The sequence below is a fragment of the Thermobia domestica genome, chromosome 1 (genome assembly GCF_964235325.1).
Source record: "Thermobia domestica chromosome 1, izTheDome1.hap1.1, whole genome shotgun sequence".
Taxonomy (NCBI): Eukaryota; Metazoa; Arthropoda; class Insecta; order Zygentoma; family Lepismatidae; genus Thermobia; species Thermobia domestica.
The window spans coordinates 211,258,671-211,275,234 of NC_137454.1; the positions used below are offsets into that span (position 1 = coordinate 211,258,671).

Consider the following 16,564-nt stretch of genomic DNA (forward strand, 5'->3'; position numbering starts at 1 on the left):
TCATGTCAACAAATGAATAATTTAATACAGAAAGAGCATTCCCACAAAATAAGAAACCTCACCAATAATAATTTAACAAATACAAATAAATATTAACGCAGCAACATTTAATTTAACATTTTGATAGAAGGTACAAGCCTCTGTTCTGCCGGAAGGCTCTTCCGATAGGACTTCTGTGCACGAGCCGCTGTTCTAACAGTCGAATCAACATGATTTTTTTTTTTTTTGCGCTAAAACTGGAATTCAAGCTCTTTCCACCAGGATAACTTTCTGTCATGCTGGAAGTACAAACGTACTCTAATTTATAGATAAACATGGTAGAAACTTAAGAACGTTACGTTCTGCCGGAAGGACGTTGTACGTTCTGTCATTAAAACAATAAAGAGAACATTCTTTAAATGTAAGTTCAAAAATGGTTATAATATCGTTACTATGGATGCGTTTACTTTTTGGATAGATACCAAAAAAGTCTTATGAACAGAATAATATCAATTTTTGGGATTCCAATAATTTTTTCAGATTTTTTGTGTCCTCTACATTGAGAAAATGTTGCTTTGGGGTATCCGTCAGCCTGTAAGATTAGGTGCATAGCGTTCTCACCATTTAACATAATAAAAGATTTAAATTTTTAATAGTATGTTCCACAGGAATTTTCTAATTTTACGCTTACATTCAAACTGAACGACAGATCATCTTCATGGCTATATTGATATTCCGGAAGACCTGGATAGCACATTAAGTTGTTGATCTCTGTATCGAATATCCTCGTTGCTGAACGGGATTATATACTTCAATTCAACCAACAATCTAAATAAAAAATAGATTACTAGACAGAAAACCAAAAGTTTAAACTTTTTTCCGATTACAACTTATAATTATCGTGTTCATATTTTTATACCAAGGTAAATAAATATATCTTGAATCGTCTATTTATGATAATATTTTTTGTCGAAAAGATTCAGAAAGGGTACTCAAACAGCGAGAATGAACTTTGTCCAGACAATTTCCGGAAAATTGTTTTGTAATAATTATATTCGTACTCCATAATTAAAACATTTCAGTAGCAACTTTACAGCATGACATAATTTATTTCAGTTGGAAAGAATATTGAAAAAGTTTTATCTTATTATTGGCGTGAAAACGAAAAAAAAAGTTTATTTTATTTGTTTGGATTTTTCTTTTCAGATGCAGCTATGTCGCTGAGAAATTTGTCTTCGCTACTTGATATAGATGCTGTAAGAAATTCCAGCGTAGACATTGACTACCCGTCCTTAGAGGCAGTTGACCCTCCTGTCCAACACTTTATCATTTCCATATATACTCTAACAGCCGTCATCAGTATCACTGGGAATTTCACTGTGATTGTAGTTCTTGCATTAGGAAAAAGGTAAGAAAATGATAAATGTTTCCTTTAATTAATTTTGTTGTAATGATAACATACACGAGGGCAATTCAAGAATTATATGAAGGTGAGTCGTTCTACATTTTGTATACACAAAGATAATAGTTCAAGATGCCAATTATTTATCTACACAGTTATCTCTTTTGTAATGCAGTTAGTTCAATAGTCCACAAGCGTGTGTATTTGTACACACCTGTTCACAAAAAGCTGCAAACTCGTTCAGAATCCAAGTCCGAAAAAGTGAGCCTAGATCAGTCACAATTCCCGCAGATCTATACACAGGGAATTGCATTTTCCTTCCGTTCTTTACATAGACACTAACTGCAAACCATACTGTCATCCGAGCTATGTGAAAACGTAAAAAGAAAATCAAACTAGTTATTTCTGAGATTAATATTGATTGCACACTTCATGCACAGTTCCAATATGCAAAAACAATCAATATCTTAAATAGAAACTACTGAAAAAGACCGAAAATGACTATTTAAAACTTCAAGTGTCAACCTGCGATTGGAGCAATGCAATTATCAATATTATAACGCATATCCTTCTAAGTGCTTCCGTAGCCAAGCGGGTTTAGTAATGCTGATTGAAATTTCTGCAGCGAAAGGCGACGGTTCGAGCCTCTGTGTGGAAAGTTCGTTTTTATTTCTTTCTTTCTTTTAAATATATGGGAAGATTGTTATAAATATAAATATCTACTTTGAAGTGCTTGGAAGAACAATGGACGAACTGTCAATTTTCAAATCTTTGTTACAGTCACTAGCCCGCCATTTCCATAATTTATGTATGAAAACGTTAACACAGACGTCAAAAATGTAAATTATTCATGTTCCTGAGATATATATATATATATATATATATATATATATATATATATATATATATATATATATATATATATATGTGTGTGTGGGTGGGTGGGTGGGTGGGTGTGTGTGTCACTCGGTAACACTTTTTTCGTGAAAAATGCTGAACTACGAATGCCTTGTCACAGCAGACGAGTTTCTCCACTTAAGCCCATGAGGAACGAAATAACCAAACGCTGCAATTTATTCATTAGTCATGGCTCATCGTGGTCAGAATGTTCGCAAGCAGCTTACTGCTCTTGTTGAATACGGTAGTATGAGTGTGAGACAAGCTAGCGAACGTCTTGATGTTCCCTGTTCTACAGCATATACTTGGTGGAAGAAATACTCAAAAACAGGTAACGTATCTAGAAAACCTGGCACTGGCCTTCAAAGGGTTTCAATCCCACAACAAGATCGGGTCCTAGTTGATGTAAGCCGTCGCAATCCTTTCATATAATTCTGGCAGTTAGTGATAGCGTCTCGTTTTCCTGGCTCCTTCCTCACCGCTCGACGACGCCTTAAAGATGCAGGGCTTCACGCATATCAAGCCGCGTGTAAGGAGCAATTGACGGATAGTCATAAGATTGATCGACTAGCATTTGCTGAGGCAAATATTGGTCGTAACTGGGATCATGTAATCTTCACAAACAAAAAAATATTCTCTTCAGCAAATGATGGTCCTCGACTTGTGTATAGACCCACAAGAAAACGTTATGGTCCATAGTACATGCACAGAATGCATCGAATGGGGCATGTTACTATTCACTACTGGAGATGGCTGTGTAAGGATACAGTTGGTGAATTACACCATATAGAAGGCCGATTGAACAGCCAGAAGTATCTGGATATTGTGCAGAATGGCTTGCTCTCCGCTGCGAGAAATTTATTTAAGGACGGCATTGTAGAAGTTCAACAAGATCATAGCTCAATACATGATTCCCATCTAATTCAAGCCTGGTTTCAAGAGGAACCCAATATTGAGCTAGTCGACTGGGTTACAAGAGGATCTGACTTGAACCCAATGGAAAATCTATGGGCGGAAGTTAGAAGAACTCTACACGAAAATTGGCCTGATCCCCCACCAAGAACAGCTGACGCACTTTGGGAGCTAGTTTCAGACGCGTGGGAAGAAATAGCACGGAGACATCAATATGTCGCTAGCTTGAATAACTCATTACCAAGAAGATTAAGATGCGTCATCGAAGCTAACGGCGATTATACGAGATATTAATACCTGAATAAAGTTTTGTCTTCATACCCAGGCGACCTTCGTGCTCTTTCAAGAGCTCACTAAGTTTTTCCATTTTTCCTTTAATATTGCTTTCATTGGGACGTTTGCGTTTCGTCGGAATGTGCAATATATATTTATTTCTGCTCCTTTGTTTACCCTACACAGATAGTCCAGTGGTTAGTACGTGTACCTTTGGTGTACGGGGTACCGGTTTCTATTCCCGCTAGGAGAGGCTTGTGTTTTTACCTATCTGTGATAATTCTGTGTTGGTACCCCTGTTGTTAAAGAGGTACTGTTAAAAGTATAAAACCGATTAAAACAATTAAAAATAAAAAATCAGTTACTGAGGAACGTTCTGTAAGTCAGTTTTGTTTTAATATCTAATGCCTAGCGCGTTCGTTGTTGAATCTTACAGTCGTGGGTTCAATTCCCTTTAAGGGTCCATTAAATTTTACTTGAACTAGAATTTATTTGCATGAATCACCCGTCGTCTTTAGCCTAAAGAACTTAAACGTTGAGAAAAGTATACGGTAAAAGTGAAATAAATAATAATACAGTAATAATGCTATTAATCTGTATCTGTCTACATAGGATATAAATGAAAAAGACGTCGTCTATTAGAACAAAAAATGGCTTAACCGTTTGAAATGATTTTATTAGTTAACACTTTCACCTACCTCTGACTCATGGTCACCCGAAGGGGGCAGGGTGGGCCGCTCTCTGACTCACGAAATGTATACAAACAGAAATACCAAACATAATATATAGCAAGCATGAAGATAGCCCCTCCTAGAACATTTTAGGGTGCCATGCGCGGACTAGCTTGTTGTCACGCCATTCTTATTAAAATGCGTATCCTAACAGAGAAGAGGAGTTAAAATTTATGCCAAAAATAGAATCTTGCATTTGTGAGATGAAACGTGACCCCCATGCCGTTAACGTCGCCAATATCTAGTGGCCCATTTGCCGGTTAATGTCAATCGCCGATATAGCGACGCATCGAAAGATTGCCGCTAGTGTGTCCTGCCGGTAGGGTTTCGTCGAGTCGAAACAGACATCTAGATTAGGGGTGTTCCAGTTACCACCACGTAGCGCCGATGACTTCTTTTCGGTCCGTCTTTCGATTCGTCGCGGAGAATTGGCTTAGGGACCGAAACAACTTATCGCCAGTCATGTGCATGCGTTTATTATATATTTTTTTCCTGACGAATGTTCCTAAAGTGAGCTCCGGGGTCAAGAGTAACATGCTTCTACATCACAAGGTTGCTGTTTGGCGCTATTCCGGGAGAACTTTATATATAGTTTGTAAGTGCTTTTTAGACTCATCTCAATGTAAGTGAATCATGCATATGGGCTATTTAACATATTTAGGTGGAGTAATTTTGTAATTCATTGGCATTTCGTCGCGTCTCTGCCACCGGTGGCCCACTGGTGGTAAAATTTTCAAAACGTGAGGCCACCGCGGATCGTTGCAGTGGGGCCATCAATTTTTGGCGAGAGGTCGCTAGTTACCCATCGATGGTCCACCGACACTTCCGGCACGGGGTAACTCTAAATTTTTAATTAGGAAATCAGTATAGTTGCTATAAGAACTAGTTTTTGAACTTGGACTGTCTTTGTCTTTTGAGGCAAACATATCCTAAGTTCAACTTCGAGTATCTTCGGAAAACAGTAAACCAAAGATGATAGGTTCAAACCCATAATCCAACGTTCACAATCGAAAACATTGTGTAAATTTGTATGTTCCTCTTTTATGTGTAATAAGATATTTTGATCCGTTATTAACTGTACTGTAGAAACAATTCATCATTGTAATACTTAAGGATAAAGTATTTCGAAATTATGTATACATGGGAGCACATGGTAGTTGTCTCAATCCAGCTATAATCAATGCCCTCAATTTCCTTCCTGCAGTTCAAACCGATTTTTTGCAAGCTTTTACACAACAACAATTAGTCTAGTTGTCTACGTGTCGAACTGCTGAGGGGATCGAATCTCGGAGATGGACGTGAAAATTTTTATTACTTGCAGAATTATACATTTCACCCATAATAAAATGAGCATTCAAACAGTTTGTGTTTCCGTGGAAAAGTAAGAATTTATTTCAAGTTTAACTTGTGAACAGTTAAGCAAAACGAATTGGGTTCGTGGTTGTCCGAATACCTGACGATTTGAATAAATCATACGATATGCCTTTAGTATGGAGTTAGAGCTTTCTGATACGTATAAAGAAATCTCACTGACCTAAACTCCATTACGAAATAGGACTTACCAGAAGCTTCAACACCACGTCTGCGTCACTTCGATGAACGCTGTATCGAAACTTCCTATATAAATTTCACTCACTGGACGTCTAGTCAGTGGACCGTACTTGGTTTGTTAGCTAACTATATTGAAGGGGTATAGACGAAAAATGTGCAAAATCCATTTTTCAATTTTGTCAGGAAATGAAGAAAATGTGACGCCCTTATGTTTCAGAATTTTTGAATTTTTTTTTTTTGGGGGGGGGGTATAGATTTCACTCATCTCTGTAAGTAGTGACTACTGCTGTTAACCATTGCTTTCTTTCATTTTTCATTTACACATCCTATCCTCTTTCAAGTTCGGTTCCACATGCCATTCCAATTAGTTTCATATATTCTATTCGATTAAATACACATTCCTCAATCTCTTATAATATGTCCAAATTAACAAAACGGTTCTCTTGCTTTCTTTCTAATAATGCTGATTTAGATTTCAAGAGAGTTAATTTTAAATAAACTTGCAATCAATTTGTTAATTACTACGAGCATTGAGTTCTTCCTCATTGTGTGTTTATATATATTCTTCAGTGTTTACATTCTAATAATAATAAATATTTACGCCAAACTTAGATATAATTGCAGTGAACGAAGATTAAGTGGGTAATAAAGCAGTTCAAGCCAATATCTTACTTCAATATGTATCGTAGATTACAATTATCGTTAAAAGAAATTGAATATTCGCATCCAAAATTGATTTTTATCTAGGTAAGATGGATAGGGATGCTCACGAGACAAGATTTGAGGCCATCTCATCTCGACAATATGCTGTAAAAGTGATGTCTCGACTCGAAAAATGTATATTTTTCTATTGGAAGAGCTGTGTCTCGACTCAAATTTTGTCAGGAAAATTGTCTCGACTCGACTCTGCGTATCCATAAGAATGGACAGTTTGAAGAGCCCAGTATTCCAAAGCTGGCAGGGTAACCAATTACACCATTACGCAACATCTATTTCAGATACAACCATTATTATACACTTCATTTTCACAAACTTCTTATAATAACTATATCGATTTCCAACTTAAATTCAATTATAGATAATTGTTTCTTACGTAGCAGCTAATATTCATGTTATACAGTATACAACAAGTACACATTCAATGTAAATAAATAAAAATGTAAGATATTACAGATTACTGGCATTGCGATTTAATCCCATTTTAAGCAGTACATATTTTCTAAATAATTGTTCAAATTGCTTTATAAGAATCCAGATTAGAGGTACCCTAAGTTTTTATAATGCAAATAATACAGGCATATATATATATATATATATATATATATATATATATATATATATATATATATATAATATATATATATATAATATATATATAGGTGTATTTTAGGGGACTTCCGGGCTTGACTCCCTCCGAAATTTTATATTTATTCAAATAAAATATTGTAAAGTGAATGAATTATCTTGTAGAATGTTCACATTTCCAAGAATGAAGTTAGCACAGCCCCCCGAAATATATATATGAAAATTTTTCATTTTGGACGCGTGGTTTTAGGTATTCAACTGTGTTCACATTTCTCATTTTAGCGTTTTCGTATATGAATTATGGACATGGCGGGCTAGTAAATGTGACAGGGATTTGAAAAGTGACAGTTTGTCGGATAATGTGTTTCCAATCACTTCACAGTAGAAATTTATATTTATAAAAAGTTCTCATATATTTTTTTTAAAAAAAGGAAGAAAAACTTGAACTTTCCTCACGGAGGCTCGAACCGTCGCCCTTCGTTTCAGAAATATCAGTAGCAGTACTAAACCCACTTGACCACAAACGCTACTTACAAGAGATTGTGTTATAATATTGATAATAGAATCGCTCCAAGCACAGGTTCCTACTTGGACGTTTAAATATCCATTTTCTGTCGTTTTCAGCAATTTCTACGTAAGATAATGGTTGATTTTGTATATTGGAACTGTGCATGAAGCGTGCAATCAATATTAATCTCAGAAATAAGTAGTTTGATTTTGTTTTTACATTTTCACATCGCTCGGATGACATTACGGTTTGCAGCTAGTGTCTATATAAAGAACGGCAGGAACATGCAATTCCCTGTGTATAGATCTGCGGGAATTGTGACGGATCTATGCTCACTTTTTCGGATTTAGTTTCTGAACGAGTTTCCAGCTTTTTGTGAACAGGTGTGTACCAAGAAGGTTTTCTGGCGGTCACGAAGCAACTTGTTCGCACGTTTCTGAACGTCTAAATTTGTGGGATGCGACCGTTGCTAATGTTCAAAGTACACATTACATCGCCAATGGTAACTAATCTATTCGTCAGAACCTCTCTCGAACTTGTTGAGGCTTGTCATTCATGTTGGAGGTTGACGAGCGTCTGTTTCCTCTGTGCGCCACAGTCGTCATACCCTTTCTTAAACTTTTCGATCCACGAAAAATTCACGTTTACATCATAGCGCACTGTCTTGGCATTATAATAAATATTTATGATGAGTTTCAGCTCCTTTTGCACCCTCTGACCAGAGATAACAAATCACTGTCCGTTGTTTCTCCTTACTAGGGATGATTCCATTTCGGGACCAAGTACCTGGAGAAAACCTACATATTTTCTGAAAGGTCTTGCCACGAGAAGTACAAATCCGTTTTCAAATCACGGGCAAAACCACAACCTGGCCCTATAAGAGGCCAGGTTTTCGGTGTTTGTGATCCTATTTATTGCATATTCGACAGAAGTAAAAATGAATGATACGATCCATCACGTGTAAGCGCCTGAGAACATCATGTTCCTTTTCGGCTGGTTGCTAGAACGTAACTCAGGCAAGCGTTTGGTAATATCGCTTTTCACCCAGACGTATCCATTTGGTCAGTGTTGCCAACCAATTTTAAATACAATGTGGCAGATGGTTTCTGTACCACTGGATGTATATCCATGAAACGTGGCATAAACATCATTTGTCACTAGAAAAAAATATACTGTGGACATATTCCTCCTCTAAGGATCCCAGTTTGTCAGTTTTGCCAACCAACTGTAAAAATGAGAAGGTGTAAGGCAGGTTTCGTACAATGAGACGTTTACGCACCAAGATTTCCAGAAACATCACACGATATTATAGCAAAAATACGTTGAGTGTGACCGTAATCCAACCATTCTAGTTTGTCAGTGTTGCCCATCAAATGTAAACATCATAATGTTGCAAATGGGGTGCATGCCGTTGAACGAATATAGAACAAATGTGACAGAAGCAGCATTGGACAATAGAAAACATAGTGTGAGTATGACCAAGCATCCCAATTTGGCAGTGTTGCCAACCGTTCTATAATATATTTTCTCGAAAGGTTGCTTAACCATTGCATGTATAGAGACAAAACTTCTCATAAACATCATTCAACACAACAGCAAACGTTCTGTGGTTGCTACCATTCCCCAAGCACCCCAGTCTGTCAGTATTGCTAACGTTTTCAAAATGGAAGTTCTTCAAATAGTAGTATTTTAGTTTCGTCGTATTTTTATATTGTCTAATGGTATGAATGGTATTTCGTGTGATATTTCTGGAAATCTTGGTGCATAAACGTCTCATCGTAGGAAACCTACTTTACATAATCTAATTTTTACAGTTGGTTGGCAACACTGACAAACTGGGATATTTAGAGAAGGAATACGTCCACAGTATATATTTCTAGTGACAAATGATGTTTATGACATGTTTCATGGATATTCATCCAGTGGTACTAAAACCATCTGCCACATTGTATTTACAATTGGTTGGCAACACTGACCAAATGGGTACATCTGAGTGCAAAGCGACATTATCAACGTTTGACCGAGTTACGTTCTAGCAATGAGCCAAAAAGGAACATGATGTTCTCAGGCGCTTACGCGTGATGGATCGTAACATTCATTTTTACTTCTCTCGAATATGGAATACATAGGGTCACAAACACCGAAAACCTGGCCCCTTATAGGGCCAGATTGCGGGTTTGCCCGTGATTTAAAAACGGTTTCGTACTTCTCTTGGCAAGAGCTTTCAGACGATATATAGCTTTTCAACAGATACTTGGTTCCGGAATGGTATCATCCCTAGTTAGTGAAATTGCTAGAGGAGCAAAAATGTTTACACTGCAATAGTCGGAAGACAAATTACGCAATTGCAAGCAAGTTTCACACAAGTGACCACAGTTGTACTAGGTAATTCTAAGAACGCATGCGCAAAAGGCAGTATTCCAACCTTGAATTATGTTGTGGCGAAGTGGAAGATAATTTTTGACACATTTGTAGATAGCTAGTAGAGGTAATCTCAAACATTTGTTACGAGGGCACAGTGGCTCAGTGGTAGAGAGTTCACAGCTCACACTAAGTGGGCTTTGTGGTGGACAAGCACTGTATTCATGGGCTTTCTAGAAGTTCCTCCATTTCCTCCCACTTTATTCATTTCATTCATTTCTCATCATCACCGTCTCCTTTGTCTAGCCGGCATAACCGTGGGGCGTAAAACGGAACGATTTCGATTAATTTAATTTCAAACATTTGTTTTTACGTATGCGCTGTTACTATAGAGCAAAGAAATTGATTCGATTTGAGACACAGATGCATCATATTACCTAGTACTATCTGGAATACGTGGATATCTTTAGTACTTAGTTTATTGTGGCTTAAAATGAAATGAAAAGTTAACTTTAAGCTAGGAAAGTGATGGAAGATACTGTTGGCATGATTCAATTGAGATATCTATGTTAAGAAAGAAATTTGATCCAGGTTACTTTAAAGCTCGAAAGAATTAGTCTTGGCTCAAGGGATTGATATCCCTCAGTTGATAGATGTGTGTAAGATATGGTTGTGTGTAACGTCAAATACATCACAAGCAGCAACCCAAGATCTCCCTCCATAGCAGCACTCCTACCACTAATGAATTCATTATACAAAAATCGGATGATATATAGCCACAGCGTAACGAGGCTGCGCACGACCTTAAGCAGCTCATGGAAAGGATTCGACCGTCTCAAAATTGTGCTGACACATTTAGCACAAACGATAAGAAGAAGCTCTTACGCAATAGTCTATATATTTAATACAAATGGATATACTATTAGATATTAAGATATAGAAATTGTAAAGAATAAAAGAGAAATTATGTGTGCAATTTTAGGCGTATATAATGTTAAGAAACAAATATATATTTAAATTGTGTAACAAAACAATTGATGATGCAAAACATCCATTTTGATGTTACTATGCAGGATGTAAATGAACGATTTTTCACATCAAATGAAAGGAAAACGTCCTCACAAACATAGGTCATGTAACGCCTCTTTTCAGACTTATACACCACTCAAAATACGAAACCTCACGTTTTAAAATGCACTAGCTTGAAAAATATTGAATTTATTTTAACCAGTTCAAAGAGTTATACATTAACTAATATGCACTCTAAGTATTCATATTTTATAATCCTCTTGTTCGCATGCAGCGAGTACTCAATTAACACTTAAAAGTGTGTCTCCGTACCCTAATTTACACAATTCCTTGGTTAGTACCTGGAAATGTGATACATGGGAGGAACCCGAGAAAGACCACGCACACGGTGTTTGTCCACCATTAACAAAGCCCACTTGGCGCAAGATGGGATCGTCGAACCAAGGACCCAACGCACTAGAGGTGAGAGCTCTACCACTGAGCCACCTGCATCCCCTTGTCAACACAGTTAGCCTACTGGTCCATTATATAAAATCATATTTGTATTGTGGGTGCCGATCTTGAGGGAATCAGGGGTTCTGACCCCCAACGATCTGCATATCTTGGCCTGAACATCTGACAACATACCTGACCGCCACCCTCCAAAATTATACAAAAAATTCTGTCGTTATTTAAGTGAAAAAGGGGAAATCATATTTTTCGGCTTATGCGCATTTATCTGCTTCTTTTCTCAGGGATGGAGTTAAGTTACTAAAGTTCTTTCTCTTCTTTCACTGATTGTAAATTCATAATGCAAATTCGTAAATTTACAAATCAAATTTAGGTAGAAATAAACGAAGTAATGAGTAATATAAAGTAAGAAAGATGTGTTAGTAAATAATAATGAACTATAAACAAACTCTAGGAGAAAAAAATAGTTGTTGATTTAGTGTTTAATGCCCTTTTCAGCAACAAGGTTATATGAGACATTTACCTTCAGCTTCACTTGGGATCCTCACCACATAAACTTCCACAGGGAATAGAAATTCACTATACCGAGCCGAAGATGAGTACCTTAACCAGATAGTCACGAAGGAGCTAGAGGAGCTACTTACTGAAATATGTATTATGGCAGATAAAGTCAAACTTCATACGGCCGTAAGTGCAATACACAGTATACCCATGTTTCCATTGCCAAACCTGCTTGAAATGCAACAACTTTGTATGACATTATAATCTCTTTAGTATTGAACGATTATAGCAGTTGCCCAATAGTAGGCGTTTTCGTGCTAAATACATCAGATTCAATAGATGATTTTCATATTTGACCGTGATTTCCGTGAATCTACCAACTATTCTTAGACTTGGAAAGGTCTTGTCATCTGGATATTAAATCAAGAGGCATAGGTATATTAACCCTGCAAACATTAATTTATTATTTTGTAAACAAACTATGCACTGGGATTTAGTAGACACTGAGTACTTGGACGATTGTACATAAGATTTTGGAAGCAATTAATAAATTGTGCAGGGGGCACGGTGGCTCAGAGGTAGAATGCTCACTTCTAGTACGTGGGTCCTTGGTTCGAAGCCCAGCTAACATGGAACATTCGTAAAGAGTTGCACGCCGATTTCAACGAAATTTCGCAGGTAGATACTAGACAAAAATAAAGTGACCCGTATTTTTCGTTTCTTCGAAAAGACGGTTTGAAGAGGCCTAAGCCCCTCCTGAAGTATTTTCAAAACGCTCAAAATCTCCAAAAGAACATGAGCAATTTGCAGAAAAAGTCGTATACACATACTACATAGAAAAATAAGGAATACGAGTTTTTTCTTTTGTGTGAGAAGATGATTGCACGGTAAACAACAGCCCCTATTTAAATAACTCCAAAAATAATGACAAAGGCTAAAATCGACAAAACGGTACGAGCAATTCCGAGGAAACTATACAAGACGATACTAGACTTAAAATTAAGAAATACGCATTTTGTCGTTTCTGTGAAAAAACGGTTTGAAGGAGCATAAGTCCCTTCCGAAATGTTTTTAAAAAAGCTTGAAATCTCCAAAACAACATGAGCAATTTGCAGAGAAAGGTGTATGCACATACTAGATAGAAAATTAAGGAATACGGGTTTTTTCTTTGTGTGAGGAAATGGTTGCAAGGGGAGCATCGACCCCTATTCAAATATCTCCAAAAATAATGACAAAGGCCAAAATCGAAAAAGGCCACAAGCGATTCTGAGGAAACTATATATGCAGATACTAGACTTAAAAGTAAGTAGTACGTATTTTTCGTTTGTGCTGAAAAAACTGTTTGAGGGGATTAAGCCCCTTCTGAAATATTTTCAAAAGCTCCAAACCTCCAAAACCTCACAGACAATTTGCAGAAATTTCCACCATATATTTCACACACCCAACATATACTGTATTTCTCGGGCCCGCATATCTTTGTATTACCAGCCAATGTATATGTCCCGCTCATGGAGAAACTACGCGTAAAAGAAACAACTTCTGAAACGACATACGAATATTTTACGTCTTGCAGACAGGAAGCTGTTAAAGTGTCATTTACTGAACAAACAATGCGAGAGATGTGTACTCTGAAGACCCGTTCCAAAGGTTGAGTGCATATAATCGGGCAGCAGAAGATAAACTGTATTATAAAATATTTATAATGATATCTTGCAGTAGCAAGCCTATGAGGTGGTCATGCTAATCCCTGCGTATGATAAGTTTGAGCAATAGTAACTTTATCTGTGTGTGCAAAACATATGACCGATAATTGACAAGGCAATGTGTAATTATACTTATCTGGCCCTTGGCTTGTGCAATAACTTGTTTACTTGTGATAATGATACATGAATGCCACGAAAGAACACTTCAAGATAATGAATCACAGGTGCAAAATGAGGTATCAATATCTACCATGTGTACACAATATATAATCAAGAAGTTAAGAACATTGCGCCACACACTCATATGTGCATGGTACAAATTCGTTGTTCCGTCAGCGTGTTAAGAAGAGAAATCAACCATGAATCCCGCTAACACTGCATTTACTGTTTACTGCTTTCGAAGTGATACATCGACCAGAGCCGCCAATAACAGCACAGGAAAGGAATACAGAATGCATATTGCAATGCTTGCTGGAATACTGGATGGACGATATGGCTACGTTGGGCACAAAAGAAATATTAACATTAGAATTTGCGAAAGACGACAGGGAAGAGGATACCGTCCAATATTCTCCTGTGGATGACGACGTAGAAGAGTGCGATGGCGGCACAACCGTACATGGTCAAGCAGATATAACCTTGGCATATAAACAAAAGGCTGTCAACTACTGGAGAAGTGGTATTAAAAGACTGCTATCCCTTCGATCCGTACAAGCAAAATTTACTAAGCTAACCTCATGGCAGCAGCTAGAACGCTGGGAAAAGCAAGTCATTAGTGGAGGAATACGGAAGGATAAGATATTGCAGATATCTCAATACGCTCTTCGACAATTCCAAGACGCTCGTCAGGCAAACTTCCAGTATACGATGTTGATCTACAACGATGGACTCTGCAGGCCAGGAATAGATTTCACCTTCCATCATTTAAGGCATCAAATACCTGGCTGTAGGAGTTTGAAACAACACACAAAATTGTATCGCGAAAGATGACTAAATTTATATCTACGACACATACGTCTGAAGATAAAGAGGATATATTGAGAACCGAAAATTCCTTTATTGACAATGTAAAACACCATATTATCCAACTCGGCCCAGGTAATGTGTACAACTCCGATCTAGTTTCAACTAGAAATGCATTGCCGTCGAACCTTGGCTGCTGACGGAATGAAGACAGTGGAAACAGTTGTCCAATCCGTGAGTGCGACAACACACAGTTATACAATACAACCGACCATCTCTGCCGATGGTGGTTTACTGGCACCATTACTCATTGTTCTGAAGGGGGCCGCGGTGACTCAGTGGTAGAGCGTTCACCTCTGGTGCTTGGGGTCCCGGGTTCGATCCCAGCCCCCGCCAAGTGGACTTTGTGGTGGACAAACACCGTGTGAGTGGGTTTTCTCGGGGTTCTTCCGCTTCCTTCCACTTTCTTCATTCCACCATTTCATTCATCACTCATCATCACCGTCTCCTTTAGCCTAACCAGCATAACCGTGGGACGTAAAACTCAAATGTTTTCATTGTTCTGAAGGAGCCAGCTGGTGAGTTTAGCCCACGCGTACAGAACACTGTGTTTCGACCTCGTAACGTATGTCTTGCCGCCTCAAAATCAGGAAAACTCAAAAAGGAACTTTACCATCGTTGGCTAGAGCACATGTATTTTCCTACAACACAGCGTCAAATAGTTCTTCTATTAGACGCTTGGAGTGGATATTGTGAAAATACCTTACGCGCCATTGAACCAGAATAGAAAAATACTGTGCCACTTACAATACCTTAAGGTTTAACTTGGAAGCTGCAACCACTAAATGTGTACTTTTCTGGCTTGTGGAAGACATTTGTGCTCCGCTTTTAGGACACTGTTGTCTTACAACAGCCTGATATTAATTTACATCTACGGGATAACATAATCAAACTACAATCTCTGACACACAATCAATTCTCCTCTCCAAGATACAAAGTTTCATCAAATACGTGTGTATCTCATTGGCTATACAACAGACAAGCCGACACAATTTCAGACCTCAGCAGAGTTCTTTGCCACGAATCATATCCCGACATGTGACATTTGTGGATAGGTTGCTGTGATTCGTTGTGGTAGGTGTGAGAGATCACTTTGTTTACAACATTTTTTTTGTGGAATATCATTATTGTGACGCATTTGTTGCGTAAAATATTGTGTTTAAAAAACTGTTGGTCTGTGTTATAAAGTGGTGGATACCGTAGTAGTTGCAATATGTATTTCTTCATTGCACGTCTAACTTATGCATTTATACTTTCATCCGAATTGTTTGTGATCATTTGTGGATTGTGACCTTTCTAAAGTATTTGGATGAATTTGGTGGGGATGTGGCTTCCCTTGCAACAGTTTTTTCCGCAGGAAATAGCAAATACGTATATTTTACTTGTATATCTAGTATGTACATACGCCTATTTCTGCAAGTTATTCCTGTCCTTTTGGAGATTTCGAGACTTTTTGAAAATATTTCGTAAGGGGCTTAGGCCCTTTCAAACCGTTTTCCCGCAGAAACGAAAAATACGTATTTCTTACTTTTAAGGCTAGTACCTGCATGCATAGTTTCCTCTTAATCGCTTGTGCCCTTTTGTCGATTTTGGAATTTGTCATTACTTTTGGAGATATTTGAATAAGGACCGTTCCTCCCCCTACAACCATTTTCTCTCACACACAAAAAAACGTTTTCTTTAATTTTCTATCTAGTATGTGTATACGCCTTTTTCTGCAAATTGCTTATGTTCTTTTGAAGATTTCGAGCCTTTTCGAAAATATTTCGGGAGGGGCTTAGGCCTCTTCAAACCGTTTTTCCACAGAAACGAAAAATGCGGGTCACTTTTTATTTTGTGTGTAGTATCTACCTGCAAACTTCCGTTGAAATCGGCGTTCAAGACTTTACGAATGTTCCATGTAAGTAAATTTGTGGTGGACAACATCGTGTCTCGGAGT

The 16,564-nt window shown here is 37.6% G+C and overlaps 1 protein-coding gene across 5 annotated transcripts in view; it reads left to right on the forward strand.

Annotated features, from left to right (window-relative positions):
• Positions 1 to 16,564, forward strand: part of LOC145693481 (RYamide receptor-like) — a 338,943-nt gene that overhangs the window by 135,084 nt on the left and 187,295 nt on the right. For 4 of the 5 annotated variants that reach the window (XM_081769539.1, XM_081769548.1, XM_081769529.1 and 1 more), the window contains one exon: positions 1,186 to 1,387. In XM_081769539.1, the coding sequence (XP_081625665.1) occupies positions 1,194 to 1,387 (194 nt within the window). In that variant the 5' untranslated portion in view covers positions 1,186 to 1,193. Of the gene's footprint in view, positions 1 to 1,185; positions 1,388 to 11,935; positions 12,086 to 16,564 lie in introns of those variants that run through there. The other variant, XM_081769557.1, reaches the window with a different exon arrangement.